We start from the raw sequence: 19,134 nt of genomic DNA, 5'->3' as shown, positions 1-19,134 counted from the left end.
TGACTCCAATTTTGTCCCCTTCCTGGTTTGGATTCAAAATTCCCCTTTCCCCACTCTTCTGGTTCAACTTGCCCCCTCTCTCCTACCTCTAACATAACATGCTAGAGTATAACAGAGTAATAGAAATGATCTTTCATTGTATTCAAGTTAAAATCCCCGCCCCCTCGCGCTTGAGCTCTCCGTAGTAGCAATGCAATAGCAGCCGCATTTCCTTGGGGGAAGAAATTGCTTGTAACTCACCAGTTTCCGGCACAAACACTTCCTGGGCGAGTCGATTTATACAGCTGGGAGAGGTATATGAGCTTATTAAACCTCTCCATAGTCAGCACTCCTATATCTCTGGATGAGGGTCGTCTATGGACCAGCCAAGAGCAGCAGGTTATCAGTCAGCTGTCCCTGGTCGGCCCTCCTGTGTGTATACCAGCTGCTATTGGTAAGGAGCAATAGACATGTAACATGCGGCAGGGTGCATCTGCGCTTTTCTTCACTGGTTAAGGAATAAATGCACTCAGAGGGCAAGCACCGAGTGTCAGGGTTCCCTATTCCACTTTCCCTTGTTATCACTTCTCGTTAGAAATCCTACGCACTGTTGCAGGAAGCAAAGTAGAAGGAAATGAGGCCAAAAGAGCCCCGAGAGTGAATATTTGTCTTATAATAGCGTTTGGTATTAAAAGGATGCACAGGTTAGAGGGCACTATAATTTACAGAAAGTCTTAATGCGGATTATTGAAGGAAGATTTGCTCGGAATAACAGTATACAGGCTCACTGTACAGCCTCCTGGATAGTTTATCAATCCGAAAATAATTTTCTGGTTCCATTAATATTTGTGTGTCATGCCCAGTAGTTATCAGTGACATTGTTTATTTGGAATTGTGCAGAATGATTGTATTAAATAATTTTATATACAGGGATTATTAATATTTTCCACACGGATCAGATGGAAATCTATTAAAAATTACAAATATTTGTAAAAGATCTTACATGTTATCAAATGAATATATCTTTGCAGGTAGGAATTTAACATAATTTGTTGATACTTTAGTTAAACCTTCTATGTCATAAACAATGATGAAAAGACAAAACACTAGCTACACCAGGCATTTGGTATTACAAAGCATTTCATGATACAGTAAACTAAGCTATGCTTTCTGCTGTCTGTTAAACAGTTGTGTAGCCTAAAAGTCTATGAATTATCTATGTAAACCTTTTTATAAGAGCTTGGATCTAAATTTTAGAGCTTAAAAATAGATGTGTGAACTGGAAAAAAAATCTTCAGCAGAAAAATGAATACAAAATTGGAAAAATTACAAGAACCATCCTGTTTTTACTGTATACATCTGAAATAAAACATACAGTGGAAAAAATTTGTATTTTTACAGTGAGGAAAATGTTTGGAAACTTTGTGAATACATCAGAAGCTATGATCAATATCCTTTAGAAGAATTTTATGCTGTTTTCATATCCAATGAGAGGAAAATGGTAAGTTAATGAATTGTGTTTTGGAAGAAAGGTCAAAACATCTTCACTTTGAAGGAAAGATTGGGGTCAAGGTATATATGTGGCCAGAGGCCTGTAGCTCACGTGGGCCCCATGGTTTCACAGATACCAGAAAAGATCCTACAAGGCAGGTATTTTAGTCATGATAGTCCAGGCCTTGGAGCTGACATCTGGAGATGAATCCTCTCCCTGAGGATGGGATGGCGGGGATTCATTTACTGCCTTCAGTTAGCAGAGGAGACCAAATGATCTGTGTGATCTAAAACAATGCCCTAAACAGAAGCTGAACAAGACCAAAGACAGTCTGAGAACTTAATGATTGCAGTACAAATGAACACTAATTTTATTACCCAGTGAAGACCGATCTATCTTGTATTAGACTGAAATCCTAGGTGTTTTTAAAAGTTTACTTAACATTAGTTTCTAACTTGTAATTTGCAGATACCACTCTGGAAGCAGCAATCAGGACGTGGAGATGAACCTGTGATATGGGTAAGACGTTCAGTTTTACATAGGTTTTTATATCATGCTCAGTTGCTCTACTACTTTATCCTTATTGCATAAAATATGCTAAATCAAACCTCACCAACTTATTGGAATTATTTGAGAGTGTCAACAAACCTATAGACAACCCCCGCCCCCACTCATGCATCTGATGAAGCGGGTCTTTGCCAACGAAAGCTTAAGCTCCAAAATATCCGTTAGTCTTTAAGGTGCCAGAAGACTTCTTGTTGTTCCCACTCCATGTAGTATACTCGGACTTTCAGAAAGTCTTTGACAAGGTTCTTCGCCAAAGGCTCTTAAGCAAAGTAAGGAGTAATTGGATCTGAGGGAGAGTCCTCTCTCATGTCAGTAACTTATTTCTTTACAAACATCTGCTGTATGCACAGCAGCAATCTTAAAGCCCCAAACCAAAAAGAAGAAAGCAATCATAAGAACCATTGTATATCATAAGCCTTACAAGAAATGAAATATCACAATGTATATATCCCTGATACTTTCACACTTTAACTACTGTGTGCAGTTCTGGCTGTCCCTTTTCAAAACTATTAAAATTGGAAGAAATACAGGAAAGGGCAACAAAAATAATTAGGGATGTGAAAAAGGTTCCATGTGAGGAGAGAGTAAAAATACTGGAACTGCTCTGCTTAGATAAGAGCTGACTAATGAGGGGATATTATAGTGGTTAAAAATCATGAACACTGTAAAGCAAGTGAATGAGAATACTATTTACCCCTTCACATGATGTATAAACCAGGAATCACTTGATTAAATTAAGAAGTGTTAGATTTAAAACAAACATAAGGAAGTACGTCTTCCAGAGGTTGGTTGTGTGAAATCATTACCAGAGGATGATAAAAAGGTCAAAACTGGAATTAAAAAGAAGAAATTCGTTGAGTATGGGTCATCAGAGCTATTAGTCAAGGTGATCAATGATGCAGCCCCATGCTCTGAGTGTCCTTAATATTCTGACAGCCAGAGGTTGGGACTGGATGAGAGAAGATGGATCACTGTATAAATTGTCTGGTTCTGTTCCTTCGATTTGAAACATTTGGCAGTGGCCACTGTCAGAAAACAAAATAGTGGGGTAAATGGACCGTTGGTCTGACTCCATGTGGTCATTCTTAAATTCTTTACAGGACTGTTGATTAATCTCAATTAATTCATGTAATTAATTCAAAAATTAATCATGACTGATTGTAGTTGAAATCACACTGTTAGAAAATAGAATACCAATTGAAATTAAATATTCTGGGTGTTATTTATATTTAAATATTGATTTCAACAACAAAATATAAAATGTAGATTACTCACTTTATTTTTGAATGCAAGTATTTGCAGTGTAAAAATAAAATTTCTCAATTCACTTCATACAGGTACTGTAATGCAATCTTGTTAACAGGGAAGTGCTTACAAATATAGATGTTTGGTGTTTTTGTTTTTGAATTCAGTTATGTAACAGTCTAAAACTTCAGAGCTTATAAATCCACTCAATCCTACTTCTTGCTGAACCAATTGCTAAAATAAGTAAGTTTGTTTACATTTAATATTGCCTGATTGTTATTCACATTTTCACCTGAAAGTGGGGACAGGTGTTTGTATGGCACTTTAGCATACCTGGCACAGACATACTTTTGAAATGCTGGTTGCAAAACATTTATATGCCCCTCATGCTTTAAATACCATTCCAGAGGACATGCTTCTGTGCTGATGATGCTCATTAAAAGTGCATAAAATTTGTGATTGAACTGCTTGTGTCAAAATTGTACAGTACACCCTCAAGTTACGTGGGGGTTGCATTTCTACAACCCCCACATAACTCAAATTTTCGTGCAAGTTGTGGGGGAGATGGGAACCAGACTGCAACCTGGTTCCCAGCTTCCCTGGGCTCCCAGAGTAGTGGAGAGCCAGGAACCAGGGGGCAGCCTAGTTCCCATCTGCCTGCCACTTGCGGCACCTGGGTTGGTCAGTTTCCTGGTTCCTGCCAGCCCAGGGCTGGTTAGTTTCCTGATTCTTGCCAGCTGAGGGCAGCTAGGGAGGCTAAAAGCTTTTTCCCTACTTTCCCCCAGTGGTGCTGCTGTCAGGCTGACAGCTGTGCAGCTGAGGGAAGGCAGGGAGAAGGGGCTCTTAACCAGCCTAGCTGCCCACAGCTGTGGGCAGCTAGGCAGACTGACAGCTGCAGAGCAGCTTCAAGTTGCGCTTAACTCCCATTAAAGTAAGTTACACGCAACTTGAAGCTGCATATTTTGAGGCTTTACTATATGTCTCCAGTTCTGTTTTACCTGCATTCTGCCATATATTTCATGTTACGGTAGTCTCAGCTGATGACCCAGCACATATTGCTTGTTTTTAAGAACACTTTCACAGCAGATTTGATCAAACACAAAGAAGGTAACAATGTGAGATTTCTAAAAATAACTACAGTACTTAATCCAAGGTCTAAGAATCTGATGTCTGCCAAAATTTGAGAGGGATGAAGTGTGGCACTTGTTTTCAGAAATCTTAAAAGAGCAACATTTCCTGATGCAAAAACTACAGAATGCAAACCATCCAAAACGAAAATCAGCCTTTTGCTTGTGGCATCTGACTCAGCTGATGAAAATGAACATGTATCAATCTGCAGTGCTTTGTATAGTCATCAAGCAGAATCTTATCATTTGCATGGATGCATGTCTTCTGGAATGGTGGTTAAAGCATAAAGGGACATATGAATCTCAACCACATCTAACTGTCCTATGACACCAGCTACAATAGTGCCATGTGATGTGAACACCTGTTCTTGCTTTCAGGAAACATTGGAAACAAAAAGTAGGCAGCATTGTCTCTTGCAAATATAAACCTGTTTGGCTGAGCAAGAAAAAGGACTGAGTGGACTCACACACTAAAATTTTACACTGTTTTATTTTTGAGTGCAGTTATTTTTTTGTATATAATTCTGCATTTGTAACTTGAACTTTTGTGATAGAGATTGCAGTGCAGTAGTTGGGGCAATAGAAAAATACTATTTCTTTACAGTTCAGATCTTTGTAATCAAATAAATATGAAGTGAGCACCATACACTTTGTATTCTGCATTGTAATTGAAATCAATATATTTGGAAACATAGAAAACATCCACAAATAATTAAATTGTTTATTGTACTATTATTGTTTTAATAGCTTGACAGCCCTTGTTCTCATAATATCCTATATGTGCTTTTGTAAGGCCAGGTCTACATTAGACTTACAGCGGTGTAACTTCATCACTTATGGGTGTGAAAAATCACTTCTGAGTTTCTCCTGCTGACATAGCTACCTCATCTTGCAGAGGTGGATTAACTATGCCTACAGGATTCTTCTATTGGCATAGGAGCATCTTCACTTATGCGCTCCAGTGGTACAGCTTCATCAATCTAGCGTTTTAAGTGTAGACCTGCCTTATGTTTTGTTCACTGCCTCAGATGCAGGCTATTTATTTTAACTGTAACAGAGTAGTAAATGTTTTAGAGCGTTGTAAAAGAGGAGGCTGGTAAGAGAGGTAGAAGACATCTACAGAATAAGTATCGGAGGGTTAGTCTGTACCTGCAAAAAAACCAGGAAGTCCTGTGGTACCTTATAGACTAACAGAATTTTTGGAGCATAAGCTTTCATGGGCAAAGACCCACTTCATCATCTTTGCTCACAAAAGCTTATGCTCCATAAATTCTGTCAGTCTATAAGGTGCCACAGGACTTCTCGTTGTATCTACAGAATAATAAATGATATGGAGAGGGTAAAATTTCTACTTCTATTAAAAGAAAACGGAACATCCAATGAAATCAAAAGCAAAATTAAAACTTCTAACACAACATATAACAAATCTGTGGAACTTATTACTAACTTGTTTCCTAACTCTGGCACAGAGTTAAATCAAAAGAGAAGGGCCATTAGATGGCAGCAAACAGGAAATAAAAGTGTCAAAGATAAGCCTTCACAAAACAGGACTGAAACCAAGACCAAAAGAAAACTAAGGTCCAGGTCCTCAGAAGGTATTTAGGTTCCTCCACTGAAATCCATGGATCTGAGCCTAAGTGGTTACAATCCCTACCCTAGAGGAGAGAGAAGCAGGCAGCAGTTTCTTGGGGAGATAAGTTATTTTGGTGGAGTTATTCAACAGGGCTCTGGGGCTCTTCAGGCTTGCTTGAGACAGCTCAAGTGCCTAAGCTTGAGAGAGTGATTTGCAGGCAATCTTTGGACATGCAGGCCTGTTCTAGGTTTAACCCTTTTTGCCTATATGCTGTGTACTTTTGGGTGAACGAATGTGAGCTGTTTCAAGTCTCTAATCAGCCCTGGGTCACAGTCACCCAAAAAGGAGTGTCTTGTTGGCTCTCTTGTTGGTAACATCTGAAACCAGGCTGTTGGTTAAACTGGAATCTAGTCTTACAGTGGTAGAATTGTGGGCCAGAAAGAGGTGAAGATGGTGAAACTTGTCACCTGAATTGCACTCATGAGCAGCTGCAAGGGGGTATAAAGCATTGGTTGCCCTGAAACTGTGGCTGGATGGTAGTAATAGGTGGCTTTTCATGCCGGTGAACCAGGCTAAAATGAGGTTAGCTGTGGAACTTCATTTGGAAAAAGTGCCCTCTAGACAGACTTGGGGAGATGTCACAGTCACAGCTCATATCTGATCCACAGTATATGCATTATGCTTTGGGGTAACTTCTGTCTCCTCTTCCTAATATCTCTGAGGTTTGTGTATGACCGTTTTACAACTTTTTGTTAACTGTCAATGAAACTTACTCCTAGGATTACCATGTTGTTTTACTTCATGTTTCAAGTGGAGACCAGAACTTCATTTATGATCTGGACACAGTTTTGCCATTTCCATGTCCTTTTCACACTTACATTGAGGAAGCCTTTAAATCAGATGATGTTCTTCTTCCGGAATTTAGAAGGTGAGAAAATTAAAACAAATACAGTACAGAATGTTTTACAAAAGCTAGTCCCCAACAATTGATGCAGTTGACATTTTTCTTCGTATGCATAGTCTCTTGTGTATAATCGGTTACTGTGCAGGAAATTAAACACACCACACTGCTCTTCTAGTGATCCTGGCCTTAAAGATACAGTTGTCTATCCAGTTAACAGAAACCTATTTCCTCGCATAGTTTCCTGTTAGTCATTCAGCTACTTAACACTGTTAATATACCACTTTAATTACTCTATGGCTATGGAGTGGGCCATTCTGTTAGTGACCTGAAAGTCTGTGTTTTACTGAAGAGGAGTTTTCACAGCAGTTTGGAAAGAGAAGCTGCTGAACTCTTATGGTTTTTATATTCAAATTCAACACATTAACACGTGGTTTGAACCAGGATGGGAATTTTCTAGCTCATTATAGGGGCTGTTTTACACAATTTGCTTTATCTAATTCTTGACACCCCCCCCGCCCCTATGCTCTCTGATTTGCTAACTTTGATAATATTTTTCTGATTTGTCAACATTGATTACTATTTTTGGTTCTCTGTGCCTTAAATATTGAGTCTGTTTTGGTATGGCTATGACCTGAAGAAGTGGATCTGTCTCACAAAAGCTCATCACCTAATAAATTATTTTGTTAGTCTTTAAAGTGCTACCTGAACTGCTTTTTTTGTTTCTATGGCTACGGTTACATTAGCCAGTTTTGCCAACAAAACTCAGCACTTCCGCTGGCAATGTTCTGCTTCCCAGCCATGAGGCATAACGCCACTGTCGACAGATGCTGTTGACAAAAGAGCTGCGTGGCTGCTCTGGGGGTGGGGGAGGCGGTGCTGCTCTTGACCCACAGGGCATCCAGAATGATGGGGAGCCCTGTGTGCTGTGCCTCCTGGTCCCTGTTTTGCTGAGAGAACAGCAGGGCAATCCAGCCACTCTGACAGAGCAGTGTGTTCTCCTGTATCTTTTGCATGTGGCTGCACTCTTGACAGAAGTTCTGTCAGGAAATGTCTTCTGACAGTGACTTCTGTCAACAGAGCATGGTAGTGTAAACGTAGCATATGAGGGCAGGAACAGGCTCCGAGTTAGTAATGGGTAATACTGTATTACACAACTCCATCGCTTAGTATATCTTGAATGTATGTGTTTGTTTAGAAAAGTCAGACTAGTTCGAGCGGATTTGTTTCTGAAGACATTTGCTTCTGACCGATCCCACATGAAAGACGCCAGCGGATGCTGGCAGAAGCCTCCTCCTTCCTACCCTTGCATTGAAACTGAAGGTAAAAAACAATCCACGCTTCCCCTGCCAAAAAAAGTCCTTGTTTCCTTTTTATTCAAGGGAATGAAACAAAATAAAGCCCAAGAATTGCGTAAGTGATATTTGTGCTTCCATAACACATGGTGAAAGCATCTTTCCTTTCAAGACAAAGTGCTTTATTATTTCCATCCATTGGGAGAGGGGGGACTTGCAAGATGCTTGGCATATAAATATGTGATTGAATAACATTCAACACTGCTTCTGGGATTTATCCAGCATTACCTAACTAATCTGTACAACAGCTTGTTTGAGATGAGCAAGGAAGCATTAATATCCACTTATTACAGGAACTGATGCAGAGAGGATAAAGTGACTTGTTCACAGTCTCATAAGTTGTGTCTACACTAGCATTCCTCTTTTGAACATGGGGTTTATTTTCAAAAGAGCTCCATCTACACTGCTTTTTTTCCTTAGGAAGGAAGCTCCTTTGAAAGAATATGCAAATGAGGAGCCAGATATGTAAACCAGTGCCATATTTGCATTTTAATTTCCTTCATTTGCATGCCTCACTCGAAAGAACCCTTCTTTCTGAAACAAAATAGGAAGAAGGGTTCTTTTGAAAATGGGGTTTACTTTCAAAAGAGCCCTGTCTACCCTCCTTTTTTTTCCTTTGGAAAAAGCTCTTTTGAAAGGAGAGTAGGCAAATGAAGTGCCAGATATGTAAATCAGTGCCTCATTTGCATTTTGATTTCCTTCATTTGCGTTCCTCCTTCGAAAGAGGAATGCAAGTGTAGACATAGATGTAGCATGTCTGACCAATTTGAGATTTGGATTTAGGGGTTCCTAGATCTTAGTCTTGTGTTCAGATTCTGCCTCTCACATGCAAGTCAGTCTTCACAAGGAGTAAGTATGTCCTTGTAATCCACAGACCTGAATTAAGATAACCCAGGGCACATTACCTCCCACATGTTGGCTCGACGTTATGGCTCTGCCTCTCCTTGGGGTGGTTTTGGTGTCAGTTCAGAAAAACCAGACAATTCACACTTCCCAGAACTAACATTTTAAGTTTGTCTCCAAATCAGACCGGTATCAGTTGCACAGAAATCCTCAAAAATGTGACCTGTCATATGTGAGGGGTAGAAAAAACTTAAAGAGAAAAAAAAAAAAAGAGGTTCTGACTGCCTCACGGAACTCCAGGAGCTGGGGCTTTGTGAATAAGCCAATAGTGCCTATGCTTTAAATTGGACTCAGAGCACAGTGGGTGTTCTCTGCTTAAAAGACTAAGGCTCCAATTCGGGAAAGCACATAAGCATGTGCAAAAGTTCATCCCTATTCAGGATGATGCTTAAGCCCATGCTTAAATCACACGATCATCAATGGAGCTTGGTATTTAAAAATTTACTTATCTTGAGTAACAACAAGAAGTCCTGTGGCACCTTATAGACTAACGGATATTTCAGAGCATAAGCTTTGCCTACAAATGCTTATGCTCCAAAATATCTGTTAGTCTGTAAGGTGCCACAGGACGACTTGTTGTTTGTGGAAAATACAGACGAACATGGCTACCGCTCTATTTGTTACCTTGAGTAGGGATGCTTTATTGAACCGTGTCCCTACAGGCTGCTGAGCACTCTGATTCCACTCCAGCTAAGCACTTTCTCACGTGCTGAACACTACGCATGTTAGTAGTCCTGTTGAAGTCAATGGGATTATTCAACTGTTTAAATAGTCTCCAGAGGGGTTCAATGCTTAAGTAGAATCATGGAATGGTAGAACTGGAAGGGACTTCGAGAGGTGATAGAATCTAGTCTCCTACGTTCATGGCAGGACCAAGCACCATTTGACCTGCTCTTATACATATCTAATGATGGAGATTCCACAGTCTCCCTCGGGCAATTTATTACAGTGCTTAATCCACTGCTGGCTAAGGCTACACAGCATCCTAAACTCAATAAGATACGCATTTGAACTTTGCAAATTACGTCTCTTATTTCGATTTATTGCCAAAATAGCACCAATGCCGAAAGATTCTGCAATAGTGCACCTGCTATATTGAAAAATATTTTGATATGATGGGCATGTTTCACAGACACAGAATAGCTGTTCTGGGATGCTGATGTATCCCAAAGTAGCTGTGCCATGTAGATGTAGCATCTGACAGGAAGTTTTTCCTATTGTCCAACCTAAAACTCCCTTGCTGCAATTTAAGCCCATGACTTCTTTTCCTATCATCAGGGGTTAAGGAAAATAATTTTTCCTCCCTCCTCCTTTTAATACCTTTGTAGATACTTGAAAGCTGTTATGTCCCTACTCTGTCTTTTTCCCCAAACTAAACAAACCTAATTCTTTCAGTCATCCCTCATAGATCATGTTTGCTAGACCTTTAATAATTTTTGTTGCTCTTTTCTGGAATTTCTCCACATATTTCCTAAAAAGTGGTGCCCAGAATTGGACACAATACGCCAGCTGAGTCCTAATCAGCTCTGAGTAGAGTAGAAAAATAACTTCTCATGTCTTGCTTCAGATGCTCCTGTTAATGCATCCCAGAATCATGTTTGCAGTTTTTTTTATAAACAGTGTCACACTATTGACTGATTGGCTTGTGGTCCACTATGACCCCTAGATCCCTTTCTGTAGTACTCCTTCCTAGACAGTCCCTTCCCATTTTGTTTGTGTGAAACTGATTGCTCCTTGTGAGGTGGAATGCTTTGCATTTATCCTTATTAAGCTTCATCCTATTTACATCCAACCATTTCTCCAGTTTGTCCAAATTATTTTGAATTGTAACCCTATCCTCCAAAGGACTTGGAACCCCTCCCAGCTTGGAGTCATCTGTAAACTGTAAGTGTACTCCCTGCCATTATATAAATCGTTGAAGTAGTTTGATCCAGAATATTCTGACCCTGATCTAGTAAATACTTAATATTTTTCTTGTTGTTTCCATTCCCTTCCTCTCTTCTTAAGCAGCTGCTATCTTGAAATTTACCTTCCTTTCTGTTTCTCCTCTTCCACTCTTATTCCTCAAACATTGGTATATGAATCTGAGTGGAATTTGCACCTCAAGAGCTACCTAAGGTTCCTAATCTTGACTTAAGTGGAACTACTCATGTGCTTAAAGTTAGGAACGTGCCTGACTTGCTTGTTGAACTGAAGCCACAGTCGCTAATGATTCAAGTCCAAAGCTCAGTATGAACTCTGTAAATCACCAAAATTCGATTAATAACTTGTCAGAGTTCACTGTAGCTCAGTGTTTGTAGTTGGAAGATAAAAATGGGACAAGAAACTGAAATACGTTGATCCCTGTAAATCAGTAGGTGGCACTCTTCACTCAGAGTCCATAAAAAACTATTTCAGCACTTTGTTAACTGGGACCTGTACTTCTGGAGGTGTCTTCTTTTTTTTCCCCCCCACCCCCCAAATGGTAGACTGAGTGGTGACCTCCTGTGACCAGTGAAGAGCTTGGGGGTGTTAGCACCAGTGTCCCAACAAATTCCAGTTCACAAATGCATTTACTCTGCGGGTGGGCTTCACTGTCCTCCTAGTGCCTAGTATTTGAAAACTATCTGCAAGACCCAGCTCATAGCAAGTGTCAGGCATAATGGATAAGGTGCTTTAGAGTCCCAAAATGCACTGACTGGTCACAATAATAAAATGTATTGTGTGTGGCTTTACTAACATGGTTCTGTCAGAAGTGCTGCTGTATGGATAGGCAAGGACAAGCAAACCAAATAGCCATATCAATATATCAGTGTCTGTGGAAGAGTTTTCTTTTAGGAGCAGGGCCAGGCCCTAAAAACAGGATTGGATCCAGAATATATGCACAGTTGGTCTTCCATGCCCCAATGCTTGGACCTTGCTCCTTGTTCTTACTGCAGTCCCCACCAGCCTTGTCAGCAATAACACTTGCACTGTGCTCTTGTGTGTTAACTCTTCTGTTTCATTTCGTGCCTCAGAACCTCAGATTCAGAACTTTATTTGAATTATGCTATTTTTTTGCCTAGCAGTTTTATAAAGTTGAATGGAAATGTGTAAACTTATGGCACAATACACATTTAAAACAAATATTCATAATCCTGGGACGAGGGAATTTTATAATCATTTGATCTGTCTGCTTGTATGTCTTGCAATGCAAAGGGAGCTAGCTGTTATGAAGCTTCATTGCCATCTATTGATTGACTGATCCTGCAGACAATGTTGCTCTGTGAAGACTTGGACATTCTGGCTTGAATTTTAAAAGAAGGAAAAAAAAATCCCACCATTCAAATAGTTTGTATTTATAGGCTGCCCAAGAGCTTTCTGGTTTGAAGAATCTTCTTACTCCCCTATTAGATGAGGTGGCAGTGGCCTTTCCCATTGCCTACAGCTGCATGTGCGTTCCCTTGTTTTAAAACTACTCTCTCTTTCTCTCCCTCCCACTTCCCCGCCATTGCCCTCTTCTTCTCACCCTCAGAGGTTGTCACTTAACAGGTAGAATGTTCCTCTGGGCTTGTTTATCAAGTCAGGAACACTTTTTAAATAATTTTGTGGTGACTAAGCACAGGCCCTACATGGGCTGGACTGAAAGGTTTAGGTCGGGGTGGGGAATTGCTGGCCCACAGTTTGGATCCAGACCCTGAGGCTCAGGACTTCCCTCCATGGCATCTGGCCTGCAGTAGGGTGGAGGGCGTGGAACACCGAGCCTCGCAGGCTGGATCAGGCAAGCTGTAGACTGGCTCTGCTGGGGGACAGGAAGTGGCTCTGGACTCCACTGCTGTCTCTGTTGTTCCCCCAGCCAGGGAAGGCAAGTGGGAGTAGCAGCAGCCTGGGCAGCATGCCCAGAGGCTTCCTACTGCTGCTCTGATTGGCTGAAATTTCAGCCACTCAGAGCAGCAGAGGACAGTGCCTGGAAGCAGGGTGAGGGGACACAGAGTCAGAGAGCTCCTGCACCCCCCTCTTTCCCAGAACCCTACTCCCACCCCCTTCCTGCACCCTCCTTCCCAAATCCTCTTGCACCCTTCTTCTCACCTAGACCCACACCCCCAGCCTGCTCCTGTTCCTGATCCTATGTCCCACTCCCATATCAATGAGGTGTGTGGGTTTGAGTTGCTTTTTTGTTTTGTTTTATTGCTTCTCCCTTTTGTGGCTCCTGATTGAATTGTCTGTTGTCCTGTGGTGTAGATGGAGGAGGGGGATTTGGGATCTCTGATTGTGTGATGGCCCGCTGATGCAGCTAATGTGCAAGACATCTTTATCAGGACCAATATATCTGATCTCAGATATAGTCCCAGGCCTGGCTTACAGTTGAGCAGAGACAAATGGTGAATCCTTGTTGCTGTAGGCAGTACACAGAGAGATCAAATGAGATCAAACATGAAGACACACACCAACATTAGTGTTCTGGAAGACAGACAGCCCACCAGCATTGAGGCAATGATCATCCATCAGCAACTCTGCTGGACTGGTCTCATTGTCCGGATGCCAGACCATCACCTCCTGCAACAGGTCCTGTTCTCTCACTGAAGGAAGGTACTGTAACATAGGAGGCCAAAGAAAGTATTATAAGGATTTGCTGAAGGATAACTTGAAGTGCAATATTGACATTGAGATGTGGGAGACACTCATCCAAGATTGCTCCAAATGGAGAGAAGTAGTACATGATGGTCGCTTGCAGTTTAAACTTGCCCACCAACAAGCTGAGGAGGGCAAGAGGGACAGGAGAAAAGAGGGACTAACTTTCAGTCATGGTCAGTAGCCTCCTGCCTTACCTGGAGACAAATGTCCTCACTGTGATAGAACTTGTGGATCCTCAGGTGACTGATAAGGCCTGTCCTTGAACTGCAGCTCCCATAGAATCCTGCGCTTGGGCTGGAAGAATCCCAAGCATTGTTGTAGGCTGGGGTCCGACTGGCTCACTAGTAATTTTGCAGAAAAGGACCTGGGAGTTGTAGTGGATGAGAAGCTGGACATGAGTCAACAGTGTGCTGTTGTAGTCAAGAAAGCTAATGGCATATTAGGTTGCATCAAGAGGAGCGTTGCCAGTAGATCCAGAGAAGTGATTATTCCTCTTTATTCGGCTTTGTTGAGACTGCATCTGGACTACTGTGTCCAGTTCTGGGCCCCCAATTATAGGAGGGATGCGGATACACTGGAAAGGGTCCAGCGGAAGGTGACCAAAATAATTAGGGGGCTGGAGCATATGACCTATGAAGAAAGGTTGAGGGAATTGGGACTGTTTAGTCTGCAGAAGAGAAGACTGAGGGGGGACTTGATAATGGCCTTCAGCTTACTGAAGGGAGGCTGGAGAGAGGCTGTTCACAGTGGTCACGGATGGCAGAACACAGAACAATGGTCTCAAGTTGCACTAGGAAAGGTCCAGGTTGAACATTCGGAAAAACTTTTTCACTAGGAGGGTGGTGAAGCATTGGAATGGTCTACCCAGGGCAGTAGTGGAGTCTCCATCCCTGGAGGTGTTTAAGTCTCACCTTGACAAAGCCCTGGTGGGGCTGATCTGATGGGTTTGGTCCTGCTTAGAGCAGGGGCCTGGACTCAATGGCTTTTTTAGGTCTCTTCCAGCTCTATTGTTCTATGAGTCTGTGAGAACAGGATCATAAAGGGCAAATGAGTGATCTCCATCACCTAGAGGGAACAGATGGGCAGAAGCCATCCCAGAGCTGGAACAGTAGCTATAGGAATTGGATTATGGGTAGGCTGAAGCCCTTCCCTGTATTTGAGAGTTTTCTTCCCTCCCTAAATCCCTGGTGCACTGCACTGCAGCTTGGGACTGCAGCGAGGGAGTTAAGCTGTCCCCAGGCTTAGGACTGTGGGGTGGGTGGGCGGCAGTGGCTGGGGCTGTGAGGGGTTAAGCCTGGAGGGTTTGGGGGTGCTATTTTGTGTTTGGCCCCGGAACATGTGAAAAATTGCTGTGTGGCCTCACGATGAAAAAAGGTTGAACACTCTGCACTAGACATATGTCTATGCTACAGTGGCAGGCAGCACTGTAGTGTAGATACTCCTAACAGTGACAGAAGGAGTTTGTGTAGATTATAGACTTTAAGATCAGAAGGGACCATTATGATTGTCTAGTATGACCTCCTTTATAGTGCAGGGCACAGAACCTCACCCACCCACTCATGCAATAGACCCTTAAACTCTGGCTGAGTTACTGAAGTCCTCAACTCACGATTTAAAGCTCAGTCTTGAAACCAGTTAGGATTTCTGCCCTCACTGCTTCTTTTGGAACTGTGTTCCAGAATTCATTCCTCCTGGTGGTTAGAAACCTTCATCTAATTTCAAGCCTAAGCTTGTTGATGGTCACATTACGTTCATTTGTTCAAATGCTCACATTGCTGTTTATCCCTGGGATATATTTATAGAAAGCAGTTTTATCTCCCCTCACTCTTCTGTTAGTTGACTAATCAAGCCAGGCAGTTTGAACCTCTTCTCATAAAGTAGATTTTCCCCTTCCTTGGATCACCCTTCTCTGCACCTGTTCCAATTTTGAATTCATCCTTCTTAAACATAGGAGGCCAGAATCACACCCTGTATTTCAATGAGGTCTCACCAGTGCCCTGTAAAATGGTATGAAAACTTCCCTGTCTCTACTGGAAATACCTTGCCTGATGCATCCTAGAAGAGCCCTTTTTACAGCCACTCTACATTGGTGGCTCAGAGTGATCTTGTGATCAAACAATATACCAGGTCTCTCCCCTCTTCTGTTACTTCCAATAGATGCATCCCCACCTTCTAGCAAAAATTCCTGTTAGTCCTTGGATGCATGACTTCACATTATTAAATTTCAACTTGTTCATATTACTCCAGTTTAAAACCTCATCCAGATCATCTTGCATGATATTCTGGTCCTCCCTGTTGTCAACACCTTCTAACTTTGTGTCATCTGCAGATTTTATTAGCACATTCCCAACTTTTTGTGCCATGTTCCATAGTAAAAGTGTTAAATGAGATTGGTCTTAGGAACCAATCCGTGAGGAACTCCACTAGTAACCTCCCTCCAGGCTGACTGTTCACCTTTCAGTATAACCTGTTGTAGTCTCCCCTTCAGCCAGTTCCTTACCCCACTCTTCAGTTCTCCTAATTATCCCCATCTTCTCCCATTTAACTAATTTTCCATCTGGACCTGTATCACAGTGGTTCCCAACCTTTCCAGTAACACGGCACACTTCAATGAGACAAACAATTCCATGCCACACCCACTCTTTTTCAGCTGAATCAGTTGCTCATAAACATCATATTTACTCACATTTATGAGGGTTGTACGTCATTGTCCGACACGATGGACTAATTACACACATTAGGGTTACAGTCGTATTAGAGAGGCTTGCAACATAGTGCCTACAATAAGCTAAACAAGGATTAAAGGCATTAATGTTTCAAATCCCCCACAGAATACACCGTCTTAGAGAGCACAGACACATTTTCAAAATCTGCTCAATGCCATCTAGGGATATTGAGTAAATGAGTCACAACTGAAAGCAGGCTCCCCTCCTCGCCAGCCCATTGGAGCCAGAATGCAGCATTTAAATTGCATTCCAGTTGCAACACTCGTGCCCTCTCATCCCCCTTGCCACAGCTGGGAATGGGGGCAGGCTTCCAGCCAGTTCATTTGGGCCAGGAAGCAGCAATTCAGCTCCCTCCCAGTGTGAACGGGGTCCTGTGGGGTCAGCATTTCCTCTAGTGGTGGCTCTGCAAAAAGCCACAGTGAGGGGAAATGGACAAAATTTCAGGGCCCACTTGAAGAGTTCTCAAGGCACACTGGTTGAAAACTACTGCTGTATCAAATGCCTCACTGAAATCGACTGCATTTCCTTTATCTAAAAACACATGCATCTTCTCAAAGGAGATCAGGTTTGTCTGTAATGATCTACCTTTTGTAAAACCACATTGTATTTATCCCATTTACTATTAATCTCCATGGCCATAATGACTTTCTCTTTCAAAATCTGTGCTAAGACCTTGTGTACAATTAAAGTAAAACTAACAGGCCTGTAGTTTTCCCAAATCACCTTTCTCCCCTCTTTTCTTACAAATAGGAACTGTATTTTAAATTCTCCAGTCATTGTGTATGATCCCTGTGTTTACAGATTCAGTAAGAATCCTGGCTATTGGGTTAGTAACTTTCTGTGCCATTTGCTAATATTATTGCATGGAGATCATCTGGGGCCCCTAATTTCGTCCTGTTAAGTTGTTTGAGTGTGACTTATGCCTTTGATGTGATAATTTCTACCTCCATATTTTTATTCCCATAAACTACTTTGCCACTGCTTCTAAACTCTTCATTAGCTTTTATTAAAAATGGAGGCAAAATACTTGTTTAGATGTTGGGCCATGCCTAAATTATCTCTACTTTCCACCCTATCATCAGCCAATAGCAGTCCCACTTCTTTCCTTGCTTTCTTTTTTATTTATGACTATAGAACCTTTCTACTGTTGGTTTTAATTCTCTTTGTGGTATTTCTCCCACACCCCAACCAGCTGGCTTTTGGCATTTCTCACTTTATTCATATACTTCCTGAATTTCAAGAGGTAGCTTTCCCCATCTTCCATTCGTTGTAGGCTCTCTGTCAACTGTTTGAGAAGCTTGTTCATCAAGGTTGGTCTGCAACCCTTCCTTAAAATTTTTTTGTCCTTGCTTGGGATGTTGGCTTTAAATAGCTTCGGTAACTTTGACTTAAAGTAATTACAAGCCTTAAAGTAATTCCAATTTCACATCCACAGTCTTTTAATTCTCAAATTTTGGTCACCCTTTTATCCTGCATTACAACCCTGTGGCATGACACAGGTGCCTTCTGGAATTGCTGCAGATTTCTTTTGCTTTCCTTTGTAGTCTTTCAGTCCTGTGAAAGTTTTGCTTAAGTGGTGAAGTTATTGACATGGGCTGAGAGATATGAGACAAGTGCTACATCCTGAAAACAGGCAGTGAAGACTCAAAAGGTACCCTACAATTTGTAGAATTCCCTCCAGGTTACATTTTCCCTATTCAGTGGTTTTCAATGACTGGAAAGTAACTCTGTTGCATGAGCTCTTTGCTGGTATGGAAGTGTATATTAATCCCTTCCATCAAAACAGGTTTCTGTCTGCATTTGATTGACAATGTTCATGTGTAAGTGTGGTACATCCATTTACTATCTAGGACTTTAATATTCCATTTTTGTGCTTCTTCTCTAGACACAAAGATGAACCTGGATGACTTTATCAGTATGAATCCCATGGTGGGATGGGGCTCGGTATTCCTGTTACCTGACTTTGTGGATCGGTATAGCAGAAAAAGCTGATTTCCAATTCACCTTGAAAGGACAGTAATGTAGACAGAGGACACATCATCATTTCCCCCATTTTTTTTGTTGGTCTTGTTGTTCTATTTATAAATGTTTTATTTCTATGTAATCATAAGTATCTTATACGATGAATGAACAAAAATGCAAAGAACTGAATAAAATATTTTGACTCTACAAAGAGTTAGAACTTGTATAAATGGATCAGACTAATTCTAGAGCATTGGGATTGCTTCATTAGCATATCATTTATTTTTAATATGCCCAAACTTCTGCTAAGTGTTTAAAACAAGCCGACAATGTAGGAATAACCTTTATAAAGTATATTTATAAGCTGCTGGACAATGGAGCCTGACTTTTTGAATTATTATAAGAGTTTGTAAGAGAAAATATGTAAAATACTTTCTTAAATTACAAATGAGATCATTTAAAAATCGTTCAAACAGCTGAATGGACATTGAGCTTCAGAGCACATCAGTTAAGACAAGCATTCTATTATAGGCCCTGATTCAGCTAAGCACTTGCTTATAATACGTATGGAACTTAATGGCCCATGTCTACACTAGCCAAAAACTTCGAAATGGCCATGTAAATGGCCATTTCGAAGTTTACTAATGAAGCGCTGAAATACGTATTCAGCGCCTCATTAGCATGCGGGTGGCCGCAGCACTTCAAATTGAT

The 19,134-nt window shown here is 41.3% G+C and overlaps 1 protein-coding gene across 2 annotated transcripts; it reads left to right on the top strand.

Moving 5' to 3' along the window:
- The first annotated feature begins 255 nt into the window (after window positions 1-255).
- NTAQ1 (N-terminal glutamine amidase 1) lies at window positions 256-18,787 on the top strand. 2 transcript variants are annotated; one of them, XM_074985621.1, is made up of 7 exons: window positions 256-433; window positions 1,381-1,480; window positions 1,940-1,990; window positions 6,763-6,911; window positions 8,083-8,207; window positions 13,503-13,690; window positions 18,347-18,787. In XM_074985621.1, exons 1-6 carry the CDS (start codon window positions 357-359, stop codon window positions 13,682-13,684), a joined length of 684 nt encoding a protein of 227 aa, XP_074841722.1. In that variant the 5' UTR covers window positions 256-356; the 3' UTR covers window positions 13,685-13,690; window positions 18,347-18,787. The 2 variants fall into 2 exon arrangements, with proteins under 2 accessions (XP_074841722.1, XP_074841723.1); XM_074985622.1 differs by lacking the exon at window positions 13,503-13,690 and having other exon boundaries at window positions 18,347-18,782.
- Window positions 18,788-19,134: the final 347 nt, after the last annotated feature.

Source organism: Carettochelys insculpta, chromosome 2 (genome assembly GCF_033958435.1).
Source record: "Carettochelys insculpta isolate YL-2023 chromosome 2, ASM3395843v1, whole genome shotgun sequence".
Taxonomy (NCBI): Eukaryota; Metazoa; Chordata; order Testudines; family Carettochelyidae; genus Carettochelys; species Carettochelys insculpta.
This window is presented reverse-complemented; position numbering and strand designations above follow the sequence as displayed.

Coding starts and splice junctions, on each gene's coding strand:
- NTAQ1 (XM_074985621.1), top strand. CDS start 357: ATGGACCAGCCAAGAGCAGCAGGTTATCAGTCAGCTGTCCCTGGTCGG. Junction 434..1,380: donor GTGTATACCAGCTGCTATTG/GTAAGGAGCAAT, acceptor GTATTTTTACAG/TGAGGAAAATGTTTGGAAAC. Junction 8,208..13,502: donor CCCTTGCATTGAAACTGAAG/GTAAAAAACAAT, acceptor TTGTTGCTGTAG/GCAGTACACAGAGAGATCAA.